The 24,803-nt window shown below is 45.9% G+C and overlaps 1 protein-coding gene across 3 annotated transcripts in view; it reads right to left on the minus strand.

Annotated features, from left to right (window-relative positions):
• The window catches only part of LOC107220574 (mental retardation GTPase activating protein homolog 4), a 259,594-nt gene that overhangs the window by 11,323 nt on the left and 223,468 nt on the right, over positions 1–24,803 (minus strand). For 2 of the 3 annotated variants that reach the window (XM_046738441.1, XM_046738440.1), the window contains exons 5-6: positions 19,079–19,126; positions 499–913 (exon numbers count right to left, since the gene is read on the minus strand). In XM_046738441.1, coding sequence (XP_046594397.1) covers positions 499–913; positions 19,079–19,126 — 463 coding nt within the window. The remainder of the gene's footprint in view (positions 1–498; positions 914–19,078; positions 19,127–24,803) is intronic. The other variant, XM_046738439.1, reaches the window with a different exon arrangement.

The following is a 24,803-nucleotide window of genomic DNA, read 5'->3' on the forward strand; positions in this document are numbered from 1 at the left end:
AGAATATACGTAGGCGTGCCGTACTTGGAGAACGAGGTAGTATTTTCCCCCTTGACGTTTTAATTTCAAATAAACAGGATAGTTGCTCACCGCGGGAGATCGACGTCGACGGAAAATCTGTCATCGTCGGCAACTCGCGGTTGACGAATTGCACCGGGTTCTCGGATTCCCTGAACTCGCCGTCCCCGGAACGAGATTGCGCTTTTCGACGTATACCATTTTCGCACGACGATCAGGGAGCATATATATCTTTCGAACTGCTGAATTATCAATAAAATGACAAGTGGATAGAAAGCGATAATGCGTCGGTCCGATTAGCGAAAGAAACTTATCTGTCTTCTAGCTCATGTCAGTGGATAAATCAACGTGCAATAATAGGTACGGTGTAAAAAACCTGCAGTGTTCTGGCGAAGATGAAAAGATGTAGAGGAAAGAAAGAAGAGGAGACGAATAATGAGGGAATTGTATGGGTAACAGATCTGGGTACAATCTACTTACAGAGAGGCTTCTTTTATCCTCTGGAGGGCGAGGAGGGCTGCCGATGAAGAAACTAGCACGGCGTCCGGGGGTTCAGCCACGCACGCCGTCACCTCTCTCGCCCGATCTCTCTCCCTCTCCCGCTCTCTCTCCCGATCCCTCTCCCTCTCCCTTTCTCTCTCCCGTTGTCTTTCCCGCTCCCGTTCCTTCTCCCGTTCCTTCTCCCGTTCCCTCTCTCGCTCAATTTCTCGTTGCCGTTCCTGTTGCCTCTCTCTTTCCCTCGTCCGTCGTTCTCTCTCCCTCTCCCTCTCTCGCTCCCGCTCCCTCTCCCTCTCCCGCTCCCGCTCCCGCTCTCTCTCTCGGTCCCGTTCCCTCTCGGCCGCTCTCTCTCGTTCCCTGTCTCTCGCGACATCTCGCAGCGGCAGCGGTGGTGGTACTGGAATGAGAGAATTCTGTTATCAAAAAATGGAAGGGGTTAAAAACTGGAATGTCGGGTATATTTTTGGGTAGATAACAACACGAAACATATGACATGAAAAATTCTCGGTGTCCGTATGCGTGCAGGATAAAGATGAAGAAAAATGGGTTCCAGAAATCGTTAAACAAGGAAGGAAAGGGTTCACTGACCAAGAAGCAAAACATGTCACGATCGCCCCTAAAGTCCCGAGCGCAAGCCGGGATTTTCTAGCGCTTATGAATATTGTAATAGCCAATGCGAGATTCATGCGCAACTCAGCGGTCGAGAGGAGTCGGCTGCTGCGATTTCTTGTGCACGCGCGCAAAGCGACAAGCATGTTAAATACCCGTGACATTGCTGTTACTAATTAAACTTGCATGAGCGGCAATACATTGCCGGTTAGAATTCGAGGAATGTGGAATCCGGAGGGAGTTATCGGTTCACACGAAAATCTATTGAACTTGAACCGTCGCGCCGATGGAGATGAGCGTATAGTGAGGTGGTTAATTTCAGCTCGTGCTCGACAACTTGATCGTTTGATTTTTGAAGCCGTCGATTGCCTCGTAATGGACGTGAAATTCGCATTTCTTTCACGCGAGCATTGCGCGGCTTTGTACAAGCGGAGAAGCCGTCAGCTCTGTGCCGGCTGAGGGTTCCACTTCGCGAAATTGGCAATTACGCAAGAAATTTCAGGCCAATTATAATCACCATTATTAATTAACCGCGTCTTATTCCGTGTAATTCATTGTCCGCTAACGAAGCGCGAGATTTTGCCGCGTCATAAATCTCTCGCAACGCAAACGCTGATACGCCAACTTATTGTTAATAACTTTTCAGGGAGTCCGTGATCTGGAGCATGTCGCCTTCGAATCATCGAACCCGCCAAGAGGGCAACCACGACTCGTTTTGACAAAAATATCCAGGTAACACGTGTGCCGACGTTGAACGAACGGGTTGCGGCTAAAGAAGTGCGGCCGAGACACGGAGGGCACTCGTTTGATCCCAGGTAAGAACATTCGCGGCACGTCCGCGCGGTATCATTGGGGATTATTTGACCCGGAGCTCTGATCTTCCGCTGGGAGATCGGAACGTCTTTCTATCCCCCGTACTTATCTCGCCCTTGCCTAGGGAGTGAGGATCATTAATATCATCTGATTATCCCTCAATTTGGTAAATATGAAAAATCCACGGTGCACTCTGCCCATAAATCGGCGGATTAATCCCCGCGGTTAACGTTATCAATTACCTCCCGCTCTTATTGAACTCCGACGTCAAGATCGCCCTATTACCGGTAATACTCGGGGTTAAGAGAGGATGGGCTTTGAGAGGGCGCGAGAGTGCCGGGGTCAGGCACGCAGAGAGACCTGTCAGTTACTCTGACGACTCCGGGGATCCATTAGACGCAAGTTTTCCTCGGACCCTGGCTAGATCGCACGTTAATGGCCCTAACGAGATGCGAGCGGGCACCTGGGGCAAAAATTCCCCTCCTCCCCCCTCCGAAGAAACACCTAATTAAGGAAAGGAATAGGGAATTATGACATGGAGCAGATACGTGTGATCAATCCGATATTGCATCCCACCAGTCACGATTAGACCGCGGAGCTCTGAATCACGACCATACAACAACTCACCCGTCAGCGGGCTAAAAATCTACCTTGCGGTATGTGTAATTATCAAGGTACTATATATTGATTCCGCACATGTAAGATTGCTGGTACAACAAGGTTCTCGTACGTAAGACTACTTTGTAAAAATTGAACGACGTACATCATTTCCTCCCATTATTCACACCCGTCGTACCTATGGTCAGCGATACATTGTCGATCTGAATTCATCATTATTGAGTATTTCCGCAGCTTACCTCGCGTTAGTCATTGAAGACTGTTGATTTGGAAGGCCGCGTCAACATACGAGAATGCAACTGCGTGTGCAAACGGTATTGATTCCGATCCGGAGGGTCTGAAGCATATGAAAGAGCTGAATACCCGCCTATCAAAAGCTGGAGCAGAACACGCGACAGCTTAAAAATTAAACCTCATGGTCGATCGTTCGTGCTTCCGATTCGTGAGATGCTGAGAGAGAAGCTTCGTTGAGAAACTGTAACGTGTACATAGGTCTGAGCGGTGCCAGCGAGGGAACGTTACCATCGAACCTTCGGAGCAGTTTATATTTAAAATTATTCAATTCAGGTCATGTTTTACATAAGTCTCTGACCCATGTATCTCACCAAGAGGCAGCCGAGCTCTATCGTCAGATGCATCTCGTGAGGCTGGCTCAGAGAGTCTATAAACATTTATCTCCGGATTGTTCTGACGGACGGATTCTCTTTGGATGGTCCGTGTCGTTTTTTCTTTCTTTCTTTCTCTCTTCCCCCGAGGTATTGACCGCGGTCGGTTTTTATGCCAGATTTTGCGTGCCTGTAATGCTCTGCATGTAACCAGGAAAGATGAAACGAGGACAGCTTTGGCGCTGCTGCGGGTTAGAGGACGAGCTATTTTTCAATAAATCATTGTTTACGAGCGTGATGATACGCAAGATAGGTGGTGGCGTTGGAGCTCCAACAACGTGTAAACCTCGGGCCCTACGGTTAACGTAAGAGGCGTGAGAAACTCGATACTAATGACTACAGTGGTCAAGTTACGAGGCGAGCAGAAACCGGCCGATATCATCTTCGCTAAGTACAATATAATATCCGCTTAGTTGGCACCTAACCGTGCTCTCGGAAACAAAAGTGGTTACCGGTGAACCGCGGAATTCTTCTTCACACTCCTGCCGCAGTCCGGGTTATCTGCCTAGACGACGCGGTACGATACATCCAGTAAATCATCGCAGGCCTAACCTCTCGCATACAGGCTGTACTTCCGGGCGGGCGTATAATGTACATGTCCTCGGCATCCTTTAAATACTTCGGTGTCCCAAAAGAAATTCACGACTTCCTTGGGGCTGGTGAACACTAAAGAACTCAGGCTACCGCACAAGCCAGAACTACGGAGAGCTTGTCCTGGAGGTCGAGTTTCACCGGGTGCACGACCTGGACAGCCAGAACTATAAAAAATTAGTCGTGAAGGTCAAAAGTCACCAGGTCAAGGACCCGAACAGCCAGAACTACGGAAAATTAGTCCTACAGGTTAAAAGTCACCAGGTAGCGTACCTGGAGCGCAGAAACTACGGAGCACTTGTCCTGAAGGTCGAGTTTCACCAGGTAGCGGACCTGGAGCGCAGGAACCACAGAAAATTACTTGTAAAGGTCAAAAGTCAGCAGGTCAAGGACCTGAACAGCCAGAACTACGGAAAATTAGTCCTACAGGTTAAAAGTCACCAGGTAGCGTACCTGGAGCGCAGAAACTACGGAGCGCTTGTCCTGAAGGTCGAGTTTCACCAGGTAGCGGACCTGGAGCGCAGGAACCACAGAAAATTACTTGTAAAGGTCAAAAGTCAGCAGGTCAAGGACCTGGACAGCCAAAACTACGGAGCGTTTGTCCTGGAGGTCGAGTTTTACCGGGTGGAGGACCTGGACAGCCAGAACTACGGAAAATTAGTGCTGCGGGTTAAAAGTCACCAGGTAGCGTACCTGGAGCGCAGAACCACGGAACGCTTGTCCTGGAAGTCGAGTTTCACTAGGTAGCGTACCCGAAGCGCAGGAACCATGGAGCGCTTGTCCCGGAAGTCGAGTTTCACCGGGTAGAGTACCTGGACAGTCAGAACTACGGAAAATTTGTCCTACAGGTTAAAAGACACCAGGTAGCGTACCTGGAGCGCAGAAACTACGAAGCGCTTGTCCTGAAGGTCGAGTTTCACTAGGTAGCGGACCTGGAGCGCAGGAACCACAGAAAATTACTTGTAAAGGTCAAAAGTCAGCAGGTCAAGGACCTGGACAGCCAAAACTACGGAGTGCTTGTCTTGGAAGTCGAGTTTTAGCAGGTGGTGGACCTGGAGCGCGGAAACTTCGGTGCGCTTGTCGTGGAAGTCGAGTTTCACCAGGTAGCGGACTTGGAGCGCAGGATGCAGGAGGTAGGAGAACCCGGTACTCGAAATCTGCGGAGCGCGGTTCTCACACGTCCGCTCTACTGCGCGGTTGTTTCCGGACTGAGGAATTTGGCTAGCCGATTTTCGTCATCGACGATTACTATAGATCGATGACGTCAAGTGAGAAAAAATTTTGGGTGACGTCACTTTCTGATCTGAACATCCGAATATCCGAACATCCACAATATGGTTTCGAACTTTAATATTTAATCAAAATGATATGATCACGGCATTATACGTAGTTACCCACCGCACGACACGTTTTCTTCGCTTCCAGTACATTTACTCATACGCTGGTGCTGGACAGAGTGGGTAGAAGAATCCAGCGCTAACCCTCGGGCGATGCGTCGTGAAATGAATCCGTATATTAACTGCCCTCGATTAGTCGGCGACAAATTACCATGCCACGATCATCTAGCCTCCCTCATCTACAGTCTCCTCTTGATTGGACTCTGAGCCAGTAGCACTGCGGGCTGGTCTGATTGCAGCCCGCGAGACATGAATTCTAAAACTGCGAGAGGCAGCTTCCTTGATCTTCCAGACATATTTATACATATATAACCTTTTTCCTGGCAATGGGTAACCTGGGTTATGCGGTCAGCGTTGAGATGAGGCATTGTTCCGCAAATGGCCACTACTTAATAGGACTCGATAGCGGTAATCACGAACTTGTGGGTCACCCCAGGGAACCTTCGGGCGCATTACTTAAGGCAGAGAGGCACGAGCGAGCAGGTGAGAGAGTCTCGATACGTCGTTCGAAGCGCACCTATGCGCCACATTCCCGGTTGTCTGGTCCTGGGTAAGCAGGGCACAGCGAGCAGCTCGACCACCTCGGATCGTCCATCACCGATCGTCGATAGATTTATCGCGCATCGACACCTCGCACCGCTCCCCCAACTCAACAATTTATGCACCTTGCGTAGCGGGCGCCCGTCGCATCATTGAAATAGAACCGTGCTGCATTAACAATAATCTATTTGCACTTTGCGCTATCTCCGAGACTATATCTTAGTATATACAGGGTGCAGAGGTGGGGTGAGAAGAAACGCGGGAAATACGGTTCTAGAAATATTCCACGGGTCACACGCGTCTGACCGTTCTGTTCTGTTGGTAAAAGGATTTGAAACGCCGGAGCCATGGAAGCCGACCGGCTCGACGTATCGTAATGTGTCTCCAATTAACGTGGGTACCAACTCGGATAAATAATGACCAAGATTGCAACGCGGCTCGAAATATTGTCAACCCAGCTCACGGTCGGGGCAGGTGTACAGCGAGTGGGTGGCAGCATGGAATATCTACGTAGCCAAGGGATTCCCGCCACCACTAGGCTAATAAATATCAATTTTTCCTCACACTCTTCGTGCGTGGTGGCCGTGCCGCAAGGTCTACGGTCTCCGTGCCTTTACCTTTGCCTTTGCCGTCCACCTCGCGTTTCCCAAGTTTTATTTTCACTTTATTTATTTATTTACTTAACGTATTTTTCATCAAAATTCAGAAAAATCGCGATTACAACGATAATAAATTAGCACGTACGACCTTATCGAGCCATATAATTCATCATGCGGTTACGTGTTCGCTGTACGGCAAATTCGTTGTGTACACCGCACACGCGCAGACTCTCTGGCTTCGCATCACACCAACGTACCCGACCCTGTACGTACCTTTTACGCATTAAAGTTGTTAAAAACTCTCGGAACACGTGAGCTCCTCTTGTGACTACATAGTTAAGATACGAAGCCTCTCCGAGCTGGGATTGGTCGTGCAGAATTTATCTAACCTCCGTTACGTTCGGCCCTTGCAGCGCTCTCGCTACCGGCGAATCGCGAAGTCGCTTCGCTATTGAGTTATCACCTTTGTATACCGGCGTTGCCCAGCTTTTCCCTGACCGTTCATCGCGCTTCCATCGAACGCCGCATGGTTCTACTCCGCGCCGTCACAGCCATGATCGTACTCCGAACAAGTTTAAACGCATGCGAATGCTCCTTAGTCCGGTTATCGCGAATGGAAAAATACCTTCCGCCCAAGTTGGCTAGGAGCTCTGAAAGAGCAAATTATCTAGAATTCAAACGTATATAAATTTTAGCTGATACGCAGGATGCCGGCTGAGCCTGATACGAATTACCAGCTCTCATGGTTCCGACTTTTTGCTCCTTGTCGTCGCGAACCACGGTATCGCCGCTGAACTAGTCGGCAATAACGCCAAAACAGTTCGATGCATTAATAGAGGTAGTTGGGTAGCAAATAGGCGAGCCGCATTCCTTAATGGGCATCAATTTCCATCTGTCCATTACTATTACCAAAGACAGAAATCCTCATAGGCGGTTTATACGGACTGAGACAGAGGAGCGAGGAGACCGCACTCGTAAAATTATCTCCAACCGCGCGTACGACAGAATAGCCGAAGCTGATCGTACCGACGGTGTAGGTACCGACCTCTCGGATGTTTCTCAGGCACGAATTTGCCACGCGCGTATACCTTGGGATTTTCATTCCAACCGTACGCCATTTACGGATTATCGTCAGGTTGCGTAATAGTAAGTACGGAGACGAAAGCGTGCCACGAAGTTATTCCGTTTGGTTAACGAGGCATGCAATATGGGTGCAGGGTAATTAATTAACTCATGCACTCGTACCGCGATAAGCGAAAAAGACGAGCATTCCGTAGAGCGCGCAATAACGTGCTCATCCGTCGTTGAACGTGATGCAGAAAAGTGTGCAGAGTACTTTCTCAGAGTGGTAAATCTCCCGGGTGTTAATACCTCCCGTCTCGATGGGTCTTTCACGCGGTCTCCTGTATGTTGCAGCCCGTTTGGCTCACGAATATTACCTAAATCACCTGGAAAGGAAGACATCGTCCAGCTGCGGCTGGGCCAACAAATCACAGGGGTAGCAATAATTCCCCCTGACCTTGGTCTACGACCCCTGGCCTCTTCGAGTTCCCAGTGCCGCTATAGCGCTGACCAATCGCCCTATATCTTCCACCGCGAATACATTACCTCGAAGATTAGTGTGCGAACGAGAGCTAGTCGCGGCCTTCTCGATGAATCCTCGAATGGTACTTCTTCTCCTTCTTCTTCTTCGGCTCCTCGGCAAGGCGTGGGCGCGAGTGTCAGCCGGGCATGTAATATCGAGTTGCTTTCTTTGCAGCCCCGTCTCCATAGATGTACGTGGGCTCTCGGGCCACGCGCTCGCTGACCGAGCGAGTACATTTTACGATCGACACCAGGGTGTTCCGAGTGCGACTTAAACAACTATTCATAAATATTGCTGAAGGTTATGAAAGTTGCACGGTGCGCTCTCTATAGGCAAACGTCTCACTCGTAAATCATTCTTGAATCGGCAATAACCACGTGTGTCTGTCCTTCCCTTGTCACTGGTCATATTGAGTATCGGGGGCTTTTGGCAAGGTCCTTAATGTGGTTCCGGATGATAAGTCGATCTGAAAAAGGACCGGTTTCCAAAATACTAACCCCTTCTCTTCGCACAATCGAAAGTCCCAATTTTTTTGACACTGGTTCTCAATTGCCACGTATCAAGACATTTGACAAAGCTTAATCTCTTCTTCGACCTCTGTAAAACGTGTTTGATATAGCCTCTCATTAGATTAGATTATGCACAATCTAAACAACACATAAAATTGTGAAGCGATTACCAAAACGATTTATCGTTCAGCATATCTCGAGACACCTTTTCTAACGGTTTCAGGAGATTGAGTGGAGAAATTAAATATTACGGAAAGATTAAATAAATCCAATCATTCGCTATTCATATTTTGTTGATTGAATTTTTTTTCTAATTAGGGATAAAATGCCAAATATCTATATTTACATACAATATCGGTTTCTTGAATAACACCCTACGCGTTTCCTTCTAGTCTCAGGGAGCAACGGCGCTCTGTGTATCGTTGGCATAATTATTCAATTCGACTCGATAGCGGACGTCGAGACGCCAAAGTTTGGAGAGACGCGGATCAGCCTTGTCGATGTCCGTCGGAGCGAGTGCGTATGTTGATAATTATACGGATCGATAATATAATTTATACTTTTACGAGGCGAATATAATGATCAGATCTTATTGCAAATGGGCAATTTGAACTGTCCCGCCTCCTCTCGCAGTCTCTTTTTCACTGGTCCATCGAGAGGGTAGTGAAGGTGCACGCAGCCAGTCTCTGCACGATTTTTTCTCTCTACGTATCCGTGGCACAAGCTGTAGCGCAGCTTCAATGCGGACACGTTTTAGACCCAGCGTGGGGGTCGATCAAGAAAAACACATGGTGCCTGAAGGGGATTTTTGATTATAGGTTAATTCTAGGTTCACCTGGTTTCATGCTGCGAGTTAAAAGGTTTGGATACAGTTTCTTCTTTTCCATTATTACATCACGAGGCGAGGCTTTCGCAACGAAGAATCTACATTTTGGCATAGTGTCGGTAGTATCTAGTCTGCGATTGGATAGCGTACATTTATATTTTCAAACGATAGCACCAAAATTCGTCCGAAAATGTCAGTGGCTTGTTGAAAGGTGGCCAATTTCGATTTTTCGATCCAATGAATACATTACTCTCTTGACGAACACTGCCCACTCGGGGTTTTAGCATTTGTGGAGTTGAAGAAGAAACGCGGTGGTAACTCGTTTGTCTCTTCTTGTGATAAATCGCGGAGATTGATCCGACAACGACATGTCCTCGGCTGAATCTTACTGGCAGACATTCGAATCAGGCATGCGAAATTCGTCCAGATACGTACTTCACCTGTCAGCGTCCTCGATACACGTTGATGTATTACCGCTAAATAGCGTTCTCTGCGATTCCTATAACTCGATCGACGCCAATAAATCCTCATACTCTCGTGCTAGCAGTGTTTGCTCAGTCAAGGTTCACTCTGATTGCGGCGGTAATGACCAGCGGCCATCGTGAATTTAGTATGTCCGAATAAATTGTTGGCTACTTCAGTACTCTAGGTTAGTAAAAATCAACTGTCGAATAACTAGAGAGGGAAAATAGTGAGAACTTTACACCCAAATTTCCAACACTGCAGAGACAACTCTGTGCGCATTATTTGTTAGTGTGATGGCGGACGCTGGCGGAGATCTCTAAAAATGGAAAACCCATAAGCTATGTGGCCACATCTGAACATACAGACGATTGATTGGCGATGCAGTGCGCGCGGGTGCGCGCGTGCAGCTAACTTATGTTAAACGGATGCTGCATCGCCTCTGGAGATGTACCTCTCGGTTGCTCACCGTCTGACGTGTGGAATTCGTTAATTTAAGATTACGCTTCCACAAGGGTGCAGCCTGATATGCATAACAGCATCGATCGTTTATTTTTCCCTTGCGAACAGAAAGTTAATGCGCCATTGGTTGTAAAACTAAGCGTTGTAGCTATTAAGTTGAGTTGAGTATAATGAATCCATAGTCAAAGTGATCCGTATTATTGCAAATACAGGGTCCATTGTGTAATTAGGTAGATTGCTTTGTCCTATTCCAGACCAAGGCTAACCGCAGCTCACTGCGAATGAATTATAGTTGTAGAGTGTTGACGGAAGAAGGAACTTTTCGTTTCCACTTATCAAACGTTTTGGTTCACCGCGATAATTTTTACATGAACCGGCATGTGTAACAATTTTGCAGTAACCGTATTTTCGCCACAGTGATGATATATTTGTACGATAATACATAATTCTAGTTGGAATTTCGGTAAGTCGTCAACTTTTCGAAGAAAATATATCCATGATTCGCCCCCGAGCATGAATCGAGAGCCAACGCCTCTCAAGCCAGCCACGAATGACGTCAACATTTAAACCGTACGTCTTTAGCATATAACGCGCGATGCCTATAGCCTCGCTTAGCAGACGCCATTAAATATTTACGATAGTCAGCTAGTGATAGTCTGCCACCAACGACATCGGCTAGCTGCCCGCCCTGAAAGGCCCCAGGCTCATACTGTTACACGTCGCGTACACGGATGAATGTCTGATTTTGCAAATAAATCTCTTATTCGAAGCGTATGTACAACTCGGAATATTTTTCAGAAATTTATTTTCTCAAACGTCCGCGCGACCCTCACAATCAGACAGGCGGCGACGCAAGGCGTCATCGTCTTAGGAACGCAAACAAGTTTTCACATTGTTGGTTGCAGTAACTTCTCCCGGTCTTTCTTTACAGCACTACCTGTATTGACCCCTTCCATGGAACATGCCTGCGTAGGATTTTATATTTCTGCTCACATAGGTTATACTACGTACGTGTTTTCAACGAGCCGAGAAATAATTGTCTGAATATGTACACGAGCTGAATATTGCTGTCAAATTCAATGACGGATGCTACACGTTACGGGTATGATATTCTTTTTTCATTTCTTCAATTCGCATGTTATTCGGAAAATTTTTACTCGTGATTATTGCTATCTTAGCTTGGCAAAGATTACGTTAGACCTTCACAAGGTCTGGAGGATCTTTTCAACTTACCTGATCATTTGGGAACGCATGCATGTACCATTTTCATGTCCACTCATGTCGATCTGAATGCGGGCTGTCAGTTGTTGCAGATCTTAGGCAGGGGCGTTGCCGTTCATGTCTTCTGCAGAGTTGGTTAAATACGGTAAGCCAGCGTGCAGCTTTCGAGTGGTTTAATTAATTATCCTCCGAGCGGCAAATGCTAATAACCTCAACTCGTCAATATGCGTTGTTGATAACGGTCAGAGAATGGTAAATTCTGTATCAATGCCTTTCGGTGTTGTGTTACTAAATTGACCTGCCAACCCCATTTTTACGTGGTTTGAGCTAACTGAATGTATGTTAATGATGTAGCGTTTGCAATTAAAACTAGCATTAAAATCCGAACTGTTCTTCGGACAACTACCGCTATGAATAATTTTATCTCTAATATTGCGAAAAAAATATTTAAAAATAAGAAACCGCGCCTGTATGATTGCGGCAACTGTTCACAGGCTCGGCAATCCGTCACGAATGGTGTCACTGGCAATGGAGCTGCTCGGTACAATTAAAAATATATTAACATGACCGAAATTCGTTTGTGACAGTTCGTTGGTTCGATAAATTTTCCGAGCAATTATTAAATTCCGCATCGAGGTTGATCGAAATTTTTTCGGCTAATTGGCGAAAACGTTGGTACAACTACGAAACAATGTAACAGCTGCAGAATGCCAACCCGATACTGTTGCACAAGAACGTTTTGTTCAAGGCTGCGGCGTTGCTTGTTTCCAACGGAATATTTTAGCTTATTTCTATAAAAGGCAGGCTAAGTAGACTTGGCGTAGAACGTGAACCTCTCGCATCCAAGACGCGGACGAAGTCAATTCAATCACGAGTTGAAAGATACTTTCCGCGAGGCTGGGTTTCTATCTATAGATTTTTCAAACTCTGTTACGCGCAGCTTATACCTACGCCTGGCAGACACGTGCACGCTGCTAAGCGACATGAAGAATTTGTTCAGTTATCCCATTGATTCGTACAAAGATACTGTACGTACTCAAATAATGCTATAGCGCTTTGTGAACCGATCAGCAATATAAGATTCCTGCACAGATTGGATTCGAATTTGAAAACAGCCTACATACTTCTACAGATGGTGATATAGGAAATCATGAATGCACATAGCTTCCAAAGTATACAGCTTCACACGCTGCATCCAGAATGTGGTAGATTGGAAAACAATGAAAAGAATAACACGGAAAGACTCGACCCCCCGTGATATTATTGACATTCATATAATGATCCTTTCGTCACTCGACGTTCGGGGGACAGTCTTACCGGCCTGCGATCTCTTTTAAAGGGCAACAATGGCCCCATTATCCAAATGCTTATTACCTATTACCTATTACTTATTACGCAGTCCGTTGCATGACGGACGGTGTTCCCACGATCCGTGTCTCGTGTAATTCTAGCCGTCGCGTCAGCGAAGCTGCGGCCAACATTGCCGGGGTGTTTTCTATGAAATTGTGACAGTGTGAATGCCGCGTAGCCAACTTGCCACAGGGCTTGAAACCACGAGAATTTGAGAAGACACGCTACCTGCTAACAATACCAATGATACTGGGCAATCAGGTCTCATTTGAAGTTCACCAACAAGTACGATGTTACTTTGGTTGAGATGAGATAAGCCAAAAATTTGAATCTTTGATATGTGATATTTCGATGACTCATGAAAGTGCAGCTCGTCCTGTAAGCTTGATTGCAATTACTCTTGTTTTACATTTTGTGGTTCGTCGCATAGCAGGATTATAGGTTCATAGAAACCAGACAGAATCGTCAGTTGAGTAAAAAAAATTACTTGATGAAAAAAAATCGGAGGTGGAAATCACGGAACGTAATCTGCCATATATTCCTTTTTCATTTTTCTACGGATGGTCCGAGTGAGCAAACCGGAGAAGCCTTGAAGATGATTAAGCCAGTATAAGTCGGTAGCCTCGAGCTCAAGGAAGCGGCAAGACTTCTGCTGTCCTTCGCCGGTTTATGTTGCACATTTTTGGGGTATCAAGTTTGTACGTCCCGCGGGTGACTGTAGGATGATGTAGAAATAATAGGGATGAAAGGTGGTTAAGCCAGTGTAGAGCGATATCGAGAAAGCTGACTGCAATAGATTATTCTTTGCAGAGACTTTGCTGGATTGTGAAGAATCTGGTTTTCGAAAGAACTGGTGAAGGTGATGAAGGATCGCGCGCCAGACTATGACGACTTGATTCCTGGGGCGAGATCGATGAAGGAGTGAAGCGGCGAGTCTATGATGACATTCCGTGTAGAACGGGAGCATGCCAAACTTCGAAGTAAATCCAGTAAGCAGGGGCCGCCTGCAGGTTGGGTCATGCATATTCACGAGTCTACTCTCATCTATCAATCCTGCCAAATGTGTAATGGCCTGGCATCAATATCCGAGCGCATTCTGCAAATTCTCACGGCTCGGATTTGAAAGTATCCTAGTAGCTTCAGACCACGGAGCCGAGTGAGGTTCTAGCTCTAGATTCCTTGCGAAATCAGAGACCATAGAACCCAGAACTCAGCGAGTCTGTACACCACGTGTGGCAGCTGCCGCGCGTCTTGAATGCAAATGCAAAGTGAATCCATGCGAAAATTTATTACCACGACTTCTGTCGAGTTCCAGTTTTCGCAAAACACCCGCTGCAAGTGTTTCGTTAACATTTCCATCGCCGATTTGCTGCTCTTCGATACAAAATCCAGACGACAATCCTCATGATTATAGTTAACTGCCCGACGATAAGAGGGAATAAATCACTGCCTATAACTGCAACGCCCACTCCACGCAATTACGCGTCAGATGCCTTCTAGCTGCAAGGATGCCGCTATCTTATTGTTGGTTAAACTAATTTGTAATTAGAAAGGAGCAACCCGAAGGCTCGCCAAGGCACATGATGATGGAGTCACGTTGACGCGGTTGGCAGTCGGACGATAGTGAGCGTCGCGAGTACCGCCGACCGGTAGAGCGTAAGAAGTAAGACGCAAGTCGTAAAGCAGTCCGCCAAGAAAAAGTTGAGCTAGTCGCAAGCAGCTCCTCGCGTAAGCGTTGGCTATTGATGATGTAACCCCGGACTGTTGGGCGAGGAAGATAGTCTATCGCGTTTAGGGCTGAGCTCGGCTGAGCTATTATGCAAATTGATGTTAATTAAAATCAAACAGAAATCATCTCTAATACCTGGTTTATCACACAGGAGAAGGCTCCGCAGGACGAGGTTTATTACCGACTGTCGAACTATAGATTTGTGTTTACCTTGCGGAGATGAGCTTCATTTGTACCGATTCAATCTCCGCCGGAGCTTATCGGCGTGCTTTGACTGAGACTAATTGAATTTAGCCGTGATCATTATTTTGTGAGATTAACTCGGACGCGCTGGGTACCAGTTAAGACTGGATAGGGGTGAGCTATGAAGACAGAAAAAGATATAAAGAGATCAATCGTTTCTTCACGAGAATATAAGAAAGTTGTAGGATTCCGAAACTGATGGCCTTTTTAATAATCACTAAGTGTGTTCATTCACATGCAAAATTCTCACACATTTGTATTTAGAATTAGCCACATTGAGGAAGAAACTTCAACTACGTGAATTGAAAAAAAATGAGTCATTTTATTTCACCCTGCAAGCGCATCGATCGAAATTTTATGTGACTCGGGCATAAATGTTTACCTTTAAAAATGAAAAAAACGGTAGCGTGCTTCGTCTCAATTAATTCACTTATGCAAGGCTTAGGTATTGGGGAGGCGTGATCGATCGGTTGTTTTCTGCGCACCTGAGGTATTCCGTACCCGTAGGTGAAACGTAACGAAATGTAGCCCAAGAAACCCGGTCGAGAGTCAGCTGTAATTTACGAGGTGGTAGCATCTTCGATTCCTAAGGACGTCGTTATAGGTTGCACGAGGATCGCGACCCCGGGAGCACGCGGACGACTATTCGCCTAACCTCTGCTGGAACAGTTGGCACTTTCAAATGTATCGCTGTCCGTTTGTTCTTGTTGACGTATTTCAGGCGAGCCTTTGGTCACAAGTGCAGTTTTTCTTCAGCTCCTGCTCCGAAGCCCCAGACGGGGGATGAGAAGAGCGCGGAGGACATGGAAATTGTCGCGATAAATCGCCAGCTGCGATCTATTCCATTATCCACCGCATGCAGAACATCGGCGACGCGTCTTTGTACCGAGGACAGTTCTTGCCCCCTGGATCACGAAGGAGAAGGGAATGAAAATAAGAGCCGGCGCAGGGGAGGCGCTGGAGTAGCATGAAAGAGAAAAGGTTTTCGAGCGCCACGTCGCGTCGAGGCCACGTCGACGGTGAGGAGCGCATCAGTCTTTACAGACACTTGGCCTCAGTTCTTCGAGCCGAAGGGCTTGATGCGCGTCAGCCGCCTGGGCGCATCGGCGTGACGTCTGATAGGCAGATTGATAAGTCGACATTGAAGACAATAGTTGCAGGCTCTACGCAGTAAATTGTACAAGCCCAGCGAGTATATAGCCGGCAGTTTCTTCAATTTGAAAATGAACCTCGACGTCGCGTCGGAGCGGTACGCAAGGTGAATTATGCATCCACTGTCGTCGACGAGTTAGCTACATCAAAGTCGGACGGCAATGCGAAGGAGGTGTACCTCTGGGGCTCTGCGGCTCCACATACGTCGCGTATAAAAATGCCGTGCAAGATTGACCGATCGAGATCCGTTTCGACCCCGCAGCCGACCAAATCGGTGATTTACGAAGGCGCGGTAAGATTTCATGGTCAGCGAAGAGGAGAGTCGTCTTACGACCACAAGGTGGAAGCCCGAGCCCAACTTTGCCCCGGTAATCCGAGATGATACTTACTACAGCTTCGTACGCTTATGGACACGCCGTGCGTCGATATGATCCGGCTGTGTGTTATTACTATCGTAGATTGATGAAATCAAGCAACCAGTCATTTCGTCCGGGGGAATCAGTGAGAATTAATACCAGGCTATTAATTTCTCCGCGCCTTAACCAACTTCGAGAACTCCTTCAAGAACGGGTTGAACCTTGTCTGCGCGAGCAAACAGCATCGCACCAGTACCATTCGCGCATGTCCCGTCCATACGTGAACCAAACCTAGGTATGTCCACGTAGAGCCGAGCAGCTCGCACACGGATGGTGAGTCGTACGTGTGCAACGTTTCAGCCGTGGTAGGTATGTACGTGCGTACGGAAAGGCGCTTGCCTGCTCGGCTTGTACGTGATTTAGACAACTTTTTACTCGTCGGGCGAGGCGAGCTGAACCCGGTGAACCCTTCAGGTGTGCTCGTACGCTGATGAGCATCAGAAATCAGTCAGGCGGTGTGAATTAATGCTCAGGCATTAATTATACGATTGGATGGTATACGAGGCCTTCTTAGAGATTAAGATGGGGGCATGAGCGCCGGTTAAGTTGAATTTGTATTACCCGTCTATATAAAGTTATGGACTCAAGACTCCATATGGGAATTGAATTCCGTTTCGTCCATGAGCCAAGGCTCCACCGCCCTCCGCACCACTTTCTTGCTTCTTCAGAGTTCAGCTATTACTGTTTCACATCAATTTTCAACTGTCTGTTACACGTACGCAACGTGCGGAATTAGCCGGTAAGACACAAGTAGGTATGGTCTTGCGTAATTGGATAGGCATTTTTTAGGGGTCAAGCGCACCTTCCATTTTAGGGGCACGTCGGGTAGCAGATATCAATTAACTGCGGAGGTTGAGAAGGTGGAAGATAAGATCATAAATAAACTGTCGGGTGTCAAGTAGATTGTCCGCAAAAAAGTCCCAAACACAATTATGCTTCTCGTACAAGATTTGTCATTTCATTGGTTGCAACAAATTCGCACGGACGCATTAAGCATGAAATCATTCCGTTGATCTTTCCGTCCCATATACTGGCTAACTCGGTGTTTTGTCAAGGGATGGTACGTTCCATTGTGCGACTGGTGATGTAGAACGAGGAATATATCACCGAGAATAACTTGCGAGTGGTGAACAAGCAAAGTAGAGGTTCACCGTGAAGTGATAACTGAGTTCTTAGCGAAAACTTGGACCCGAGGTCGGCGGGACTTTGCAAGAGCGAGAGGCCGGGTTATGAAGTCGTTGTAAGTGCACCGCGGGGCTCCTAGTACCAGGCGTGTACCTTGCCAACATAAATTAACCACGATTTTGCATTTACACTGAAATTCAAAGGACTTCGGTAAGCTGGAAAATTTATTTACGATCACTTCGCGGATCCGCCAGGTATGAAGGGAGATTTGCCACAGCGATAACAACTTAATTGCAGCGGTTATTTGTTAGCCTTGCGTTTATCGCGATCAGAAAAAATATCTTGTCAGTTTTCAACATCCTATCCTCTGAATGATAAAAAAAAAATAAAATAAAAAAAAAAAACATTTTCCTGGACTTACAAAGCGCCTGCGAAGCTTAATCATGTTCTGTGAGCGTAACGTGCGGACACGATTATATGTTCGCTTTCTTCCCATGAGATCAGGCACACCGGTAAGACGATTAACTACAACCGTTGGTTGAACTTTTTCAAAATATCACGAAACATAATTTGAGCAGTCGGCGTGGTGCAATAACCCCGAAGCAATTAAACTGATGATCGTTTACCGGTAATCTCGCGTACTTTCTACAAATGGAGATCGGCACTCTGCAGTTTGCTGCTTGGTCAATCCGTCGCGTCGACTGGTCTAAAATATTCATAAAATCGTCTCACGCTCACGGAGTCTATGCAAGATGTATAAGTTGAGTAAGGTCAGTATCTCTCGGCATACTCCGAATCGAGTGCTGTTTCATCCAGAGCCTTTCTACTCCACCGTTCGCGTGCAATTCCCGGTAGGTCCCGCATTGTTATCAGTTCGCCCACGTTGACGAGAGGTTAATTGTGTCGTTACGTCTGATTCGAATTGCTCTTGCTCAAACACCTACTTGAATCCTTACCACAGTTTAGAATGAAAAGTGGTCAGAGACCGAACGATGGCGAAGCATTTCATCAACGGTAGTTCTTCGTCCTCTACGTAATTATCGTGCAAAACTGTCACCAGTACCCCACCGTTTCCTTTCTTTGCGACCATGCACAGCTGGCCAATTGCGCGCGGAATTTTTTGATCGAAATCGGTATCAATTAAGACCGGACACCACAGGAATAACGCTCATACGCAGAACTGTTCCACCATCTAAATAAGGCTCGTTGCGCTATGGCAACGTGGGTCGCACGGATCTGCGTACTTTTCGCCGATCGGACAAATAGATACGAATTAGAAGGTATAAGTAGACGACACGGGGTCGTTGCGCATATGGGAAACCGTCGCAGCCGTGGGAGGCAACGGTACCGGCAACGTAGCCCATAGGGAAGCAAAGTCGACCGCAATTCGAGAGCTACGATTTCATCTACAGTCACGGGGAAATTGGAGTCTTAGAAACGATGCCGGCCCTCAATTCCGACCATCCGCGCGTTGAGGACTGACTTGCGCGCGTGACATGCGTGCGTTGGAATTCTACATGGGGTTAGGAAATTTTTCATTTTTCACGCAGTGGATATGGAAATTTCCTAAACGGAATGCATGATGACAATTATTTTGCTCTGTGCAGCTGACAGGTACTTAGGGTCGCGCCCATAAACCACATGACTCACCGATAGCGAGTAGCCTAGGCGAAGAACTCGGTTGAAACGGCCGCTTACCTAGAACAAAAATAATAAAAAATTATGGGTTAATGACTGACAAGGATGTGTCGTAAAATGTTTTAAATTCTAGGTCCGAGAACCCTGCGATAAAATGATAATAGCATGATGAGTATTGATGTGTGTGCAATCGCAAGAGTGGCGAATAAACAAGATATTATTCGCGGGATCGGCACCCATGTGTTAATTTGTCTCGATTCGGAGTATCGTCGAATGATGATAGGAACCACCTGTTTTCGGTACCGATGTAAAAATCTGGTTGCGTGGTGCATGCAGTCTATCAATCATGGCAACTGCAGCAGTTTCGGTAAAAGGAGGTAGGCAATTTAATTGCGTAAGCAAATTGCAGAGTTAGCGTACAAATTCTGTGGCCTAGGAAAGGGTTAATTTTTTTATTTCAGTTTTTTTTTTTTTCTTTTTTATGAACCGCTCATATTTAATGCTGAAACGATGCGCTGTCGTCTTGATCACATTAACATCAATAAATTAATGTACATACTAGGCGCCTGGAGCATGCTCAAATTGCCTTACGAGAGTAAAAGTGAATTATTTACAGCGGCATATAGAAGACTGGAACTTTCAGTGAATATAATTAACGGTGAGCAATGATCGTAGCGAGGGCACGAGGTCGGTGAAACGCTTAGTAACAGATCTGTTCTGTAAAAATTGTACGCGTATATTCAGGTGCAACGAAAAAAAGGAAAAGCAACAGATGAAATATGAATAAACTTGGAGATAAAACTGCATTAACAGTGGAGTGCAGGGGTGATCCGTAATATGCAAAGTTAACATCGCAACGACCACGACGGGCAAGCGTGGGGTCGGCTCGTTAACAGAACGCGGCTTGGACGACTGACGGCTCGACGGTGCTTTTACTAAACATCTGCTGAAACCCCGACACATACTTACTCTTGACTGATATGCAAATAATCTGTTGAATAAAGGCATCAAACAGAGCGCAGAGATGTTTTACAGATTCTCACGGTGCAGACCACGCACGAACATATCGGGATCAACGGAAAGTATTTTGGCACGATTTTTACGTTGGATCAATCATGCCGCCATCTTTCTTGTACGGAGTGAATGTAACGTAGGGAGGTACATGACATGCATGGATGCCATTCAATTAGACTAAATTCAGACTCGATTCAGATTAGATGGAAGAGTTGTTTTAGAAGTTTGGAAGTGAAAAAGGACAAGAGATACTGTTCTTTTTTTTTTTTTTAATTTATAGATCAACTTTTGTGATTTTGTAATCTTCATCGAATTCGAATGATACATTGCCCAATTTCGTTTCTTTGACATGATTCACACGAGTCTCAGGACTAAGAGGTTAACCAGTTTTGACGTTGCTTTGCACCAGTATAAAGATTCGTCGAAATACATGAGTATATATAACGGCTTGAAAAGGATCAGTATCATAAATATTGGCAGGGACATTAAGCTCCTGCCTTCAGACGGTCGCCAAGCCTCGCAAAATATTGTACCCTCAATAGCCATTACCAACTTATTAAACCACTGATTATGATAAGTTGGCAAATAGCTGGGCGCCCCCTGCGTCACGTGTTTATATTTATCGTGCGTAAGCTCGACGCATCCTCGACTTACTTTTGTAATAAATCATTTTAAACGATCGGAACCCAGGTCAGCGTTATAAAGTTATGAACGATCCGAAGCCGCGCCCAGCCAGAAGAAAGTTTTGCTGCTGAATACCACCGTCGTGGGTAGTTGTGCAGATGTTACGCGTGAGGAGGTGCCAGCAGATCTTCTCTCGAGAAATGATAGAAGGGAGAAATTTGGTAGCTGTCTTCCCTTTAACGGTTCGCTGCATGCAATAATTCGTCCTTCGCCGTGTGATTCAGATTTGAACTCTTTCACGTTTTTCCCTGTAAGGTACGGACTCGACAATAATGCCGAGTTATGATTCGCATCGGCAGACAGCTGCTAATTTCACGGTTTTTACGAGTCGCGAAGCGCCTAATTATCGGTCGCATTGATCACCGATCGCCGGTATTCGACTCGCAAACTCGACGGGCTTGGGGTGAAGAGAGGTGCAGAGTTTGTGGGGTATTCGTTTATCGTATCGTTATCGTTCACTTTGATACACCGCCCTCGAATAATTGCCTACCGAGATGCAGGCCGCCGAGCAACGACCGCTGACTGCATAATCGTCCGATTAATACAGCATCAATTAATTAATGGGCAAAAATCCGGAGGAATGATCAATAGAGATTCATGGCTCCTCTGGATATAAACGCCAACCCATACTTCTCCAGGGACCGACCGCGTCCGCTCGGTGGCATAACTTATAACCACGAGAATTCCCCATTAATTATGATAATTGATCTGCGTAATTATTGCATGGCTAAAGACAGCCCGGGATTTAGTCGGAACTTTGCGAGTCAATTTCCGATTAATCTCTTCAGCGTTTATCGACGCGGAATTCCGATGTCTAGAATTATCTACTTATTGTTCCACCGCATACCTGCGATTCGTTTACTGCCTTAATGACGCGTACTGGTTAAGCAAGAGTAACAATTCCTCCAAACCAAAATCATTCGAAGTAAATCAATTTCCTTGTAATTATTTACCGATGCTCAGACTGAACTGCAAACAAAATTTATCAATCAAAGGCAATCTTGCGTATGAATAAATCAATGCTCATCAAGCATATTCGCGATCTTATTGATAATGATTATAGCTGATTGGCGATTTCGAGGTAGCAGGTACTGTACGTGCTCGACTTCACTGGTCACCAGTGTGACCTAATAATATTCATCCTTTTTTCAGTGACACCGCGACTCGGCAACCTATGACATTGTTCTCGCGATACGTTAATGAAAAAATAATCGTGATCAAATAAAATTATCGCGAATGCAACAGGACGTCATGCGCGACAGAAAATTGACGCGTCCTCGCGATTCTTCAAAGTCACATCGACAGGTGTCAAATACTTCCGGCATATACTTTAATCAGTCGAGAAAGTGCTTTCACAATTAAGTAGTTTCAAGTCTTATTGCGGCATTCGAGAGGTGACAGCGCGTAAAGAAGTCGCGAAGGGAAATCTGCTTGGTAAAGTAACGGAGGTTGGATGCGATTCAATTACCCCACGCTTGTGCAAATTGGTTTTAATTTCGGGCCGGAATTATAATGCGGTAACACAATACCCCTGCGTTCGTGTCGGGCCACGTACACGTAATACCTTCTCGGCGGGCAAGTCCGGCTAACAAATGGTAACCTCGTCCGTTACAGAATTTTGCGTTATATTTACATCATGTGCGAAGATCCTTACAACACCCACGCACGCGTTTCCCCCTCATCGCGTTATGCTCGCTGTGTTCATCTCGCTCTTCGTTTCTCGTGCCGCTCCCTTCTTCCGCGCTACAGTCAGGATCGATCGCACGAAACTTTCTCAAAAATAATTAATCCGCGTTAATAATTTAAAGTTCGATCAATCAACGAGGAGCCCACGAACACCCGTCACTTGCACCACCGATTGATTGAACTCTGCAGCCGCATGTCGAACCTAGAAAATCGGTGTGTGCACGAACGGTTCAGAATTTCACGGGGTTTTGATTATTCAGTCAATAATTAATGATGTTATTATTGCTCTTTCACTCGGAGCGCTGGACCTTTGTACCTCTCTGTTCGCGAATTTCTAGAAATCGAAACGGTGCCGGATTGGTTTTAAGACGATCGATAATCCGATACCGCGGTATAACCTTGATGAACGATTGAAAAAAATCCACCTCGAATCGAAGCTGCTGGCGATGACGGAAGTGCCGGAAGCGGTGTGAGCTGCGAGGACGACGGAGGCGTATGCCGCTGCACCCACACAATGGTTGAAATGAATTGCTCTCTCGCAAAACGAAAGCTCCGACTCTCTCCCCCTATGTTCATGCAGCTATATCCCTTTCCTCTTTCTTCACTTGCAGGCGACCATATCTTCAATTAGAGAGCATTGTACACCGCGCGCGCTCATCTCTGAGATGGTATACGGGTGGGTACAACATTGCAGTGGAACGATAAAGAAGGAAGGAAGAGTTGATTTATAAAAACTTTCCCCGTACAAAAACTGCACATGGTCCTCATATTTATTATTCATATATATTCGCGTTCGTTCGTCGAAAAGGAACATCCGGCGCAGCTACTGCTCGCGCAAACGAGGCCAAGGCGACAATGAGAGATGAGCTTCTGGTTATGGTCAGGCATTAAGTTGGGATTTCTGCCATCCAGAAATACCTTATCGGCGCCAGGGGTATTCAGGGAAGCATAACCGGATAGCGATTCTCATCGAAATAACAGTTTCAATTTCTGACCGTAATTTCACGGGTCTTTGGATTCCCGAGATGAGGATTAACTGCAGTTAAGGGCCGGCAATATGATTTTCGCATCGGAACCGAGTGGTTCTTGCGAATTCTTTTCACTTTGGGACCAACTTGACAAGAGTATAAACACGGTATAACAATCGGCAAGAATCACGAAAGGGACAACCGAGCATGTATTATAGAGCAAATGGGGGATTTTGTAACAATACGCTCTGGCATATCAGATATAACCGTACTATTGATGACACAACCCACTTAATCATCCCTCCAGGAAGAGAGACGTTACCTGATATTATGTCAGGCTAGACGATCTTCGCTATTACAGGGCTCAATTAAGATGAGCAATCAGCAAGTAGTGAAATTATTTGCAATTTTGTTAAACTATGAATGTGATTGTAGAAGGTCAACAATTCGAGATTTTGACAACTATCACTGTTGATGAACCGCAGTATGAAGTATAGATTGGTTTCATGCGTTAAGTCAGGACATGGGTTCACAGGCTCAGAAACACGCAATTCGAGCAACCATAAATTGTCTGAATACTTGGATGAGATACGGTGGACACGAATTTGTTGGTTTTCAAAACGGGATTCGCTTATTTAAAGCCTTCCCTGTCAGTTTACTCAATTACTTAAGTCTACGTTTTGGAAACGTACTTCGTGTGTATAAGGTGCACGTTTGAGGATGGATGGCAGTGATCTGTTACAGAACGGAGCTTCATGTTCTAGTTTGATGCGGCCAAATGAAGTTCCACTCATTAATTTTTAGCTCATCTGAGATCAATTCAAAAAGAAAAATACAGAAAGTTTACGTAATTCGAAGAATTTACGCAGACGGGATCAATTCGAAAATGAGGAAAAAAATAAATAAATAAATAAAACATGGAAAGTGGAGAAAACAGAGGTTCTACTCGTCCAGACCGACGTGTGAAAAGTGTAGATTATTTTGAGAATGAACAACCGATTGAATATGATCAGTCATAACGACTCGCGATAAGTTTCACCACATCATTTCATAAATCTTAATGTTAATTCGAATGTTAGTTTCTTCCGAGTCTCAAACCTCCTCCAGCTATCAACTTTGCCACGTCTGGTCTCGACGTGCGATTAGCTTTACAAGGCATGATGAAGTATTAAGAGAGAGGCAACGAAAAAAGAGGAAAGAAATTTTTAACCTATATTAAATCGATTAGGCAAAAGGACGACACAAATGTTATCCAATATTAATATCTGATCCATCAGAACGATGAAAAATCCGAACCAAGCCATAGCCAAGCAAAATTTGGTGCAGTTGATTGAGTATTTGTACCGTTCTTTAACGACTTTCCAGGTCTTTCGGGTTATTTGAAA

Source organism: Neodiprion lecontei, chromosome 4 (genome assembly GCF_021901455.1).
Source record: "Neodiprion lecontei isolate iyNeoLeco1 chromosome 4, iyNeoLeco1.1, whole genome shotgun sequence".
NCBI classification, from domain to species: Eukaryota; Metazoa; Arthropoda; class Insecta; order Hymenoptera; family Diprionidae; genus Neodiprion; species Neodiprion lecontei.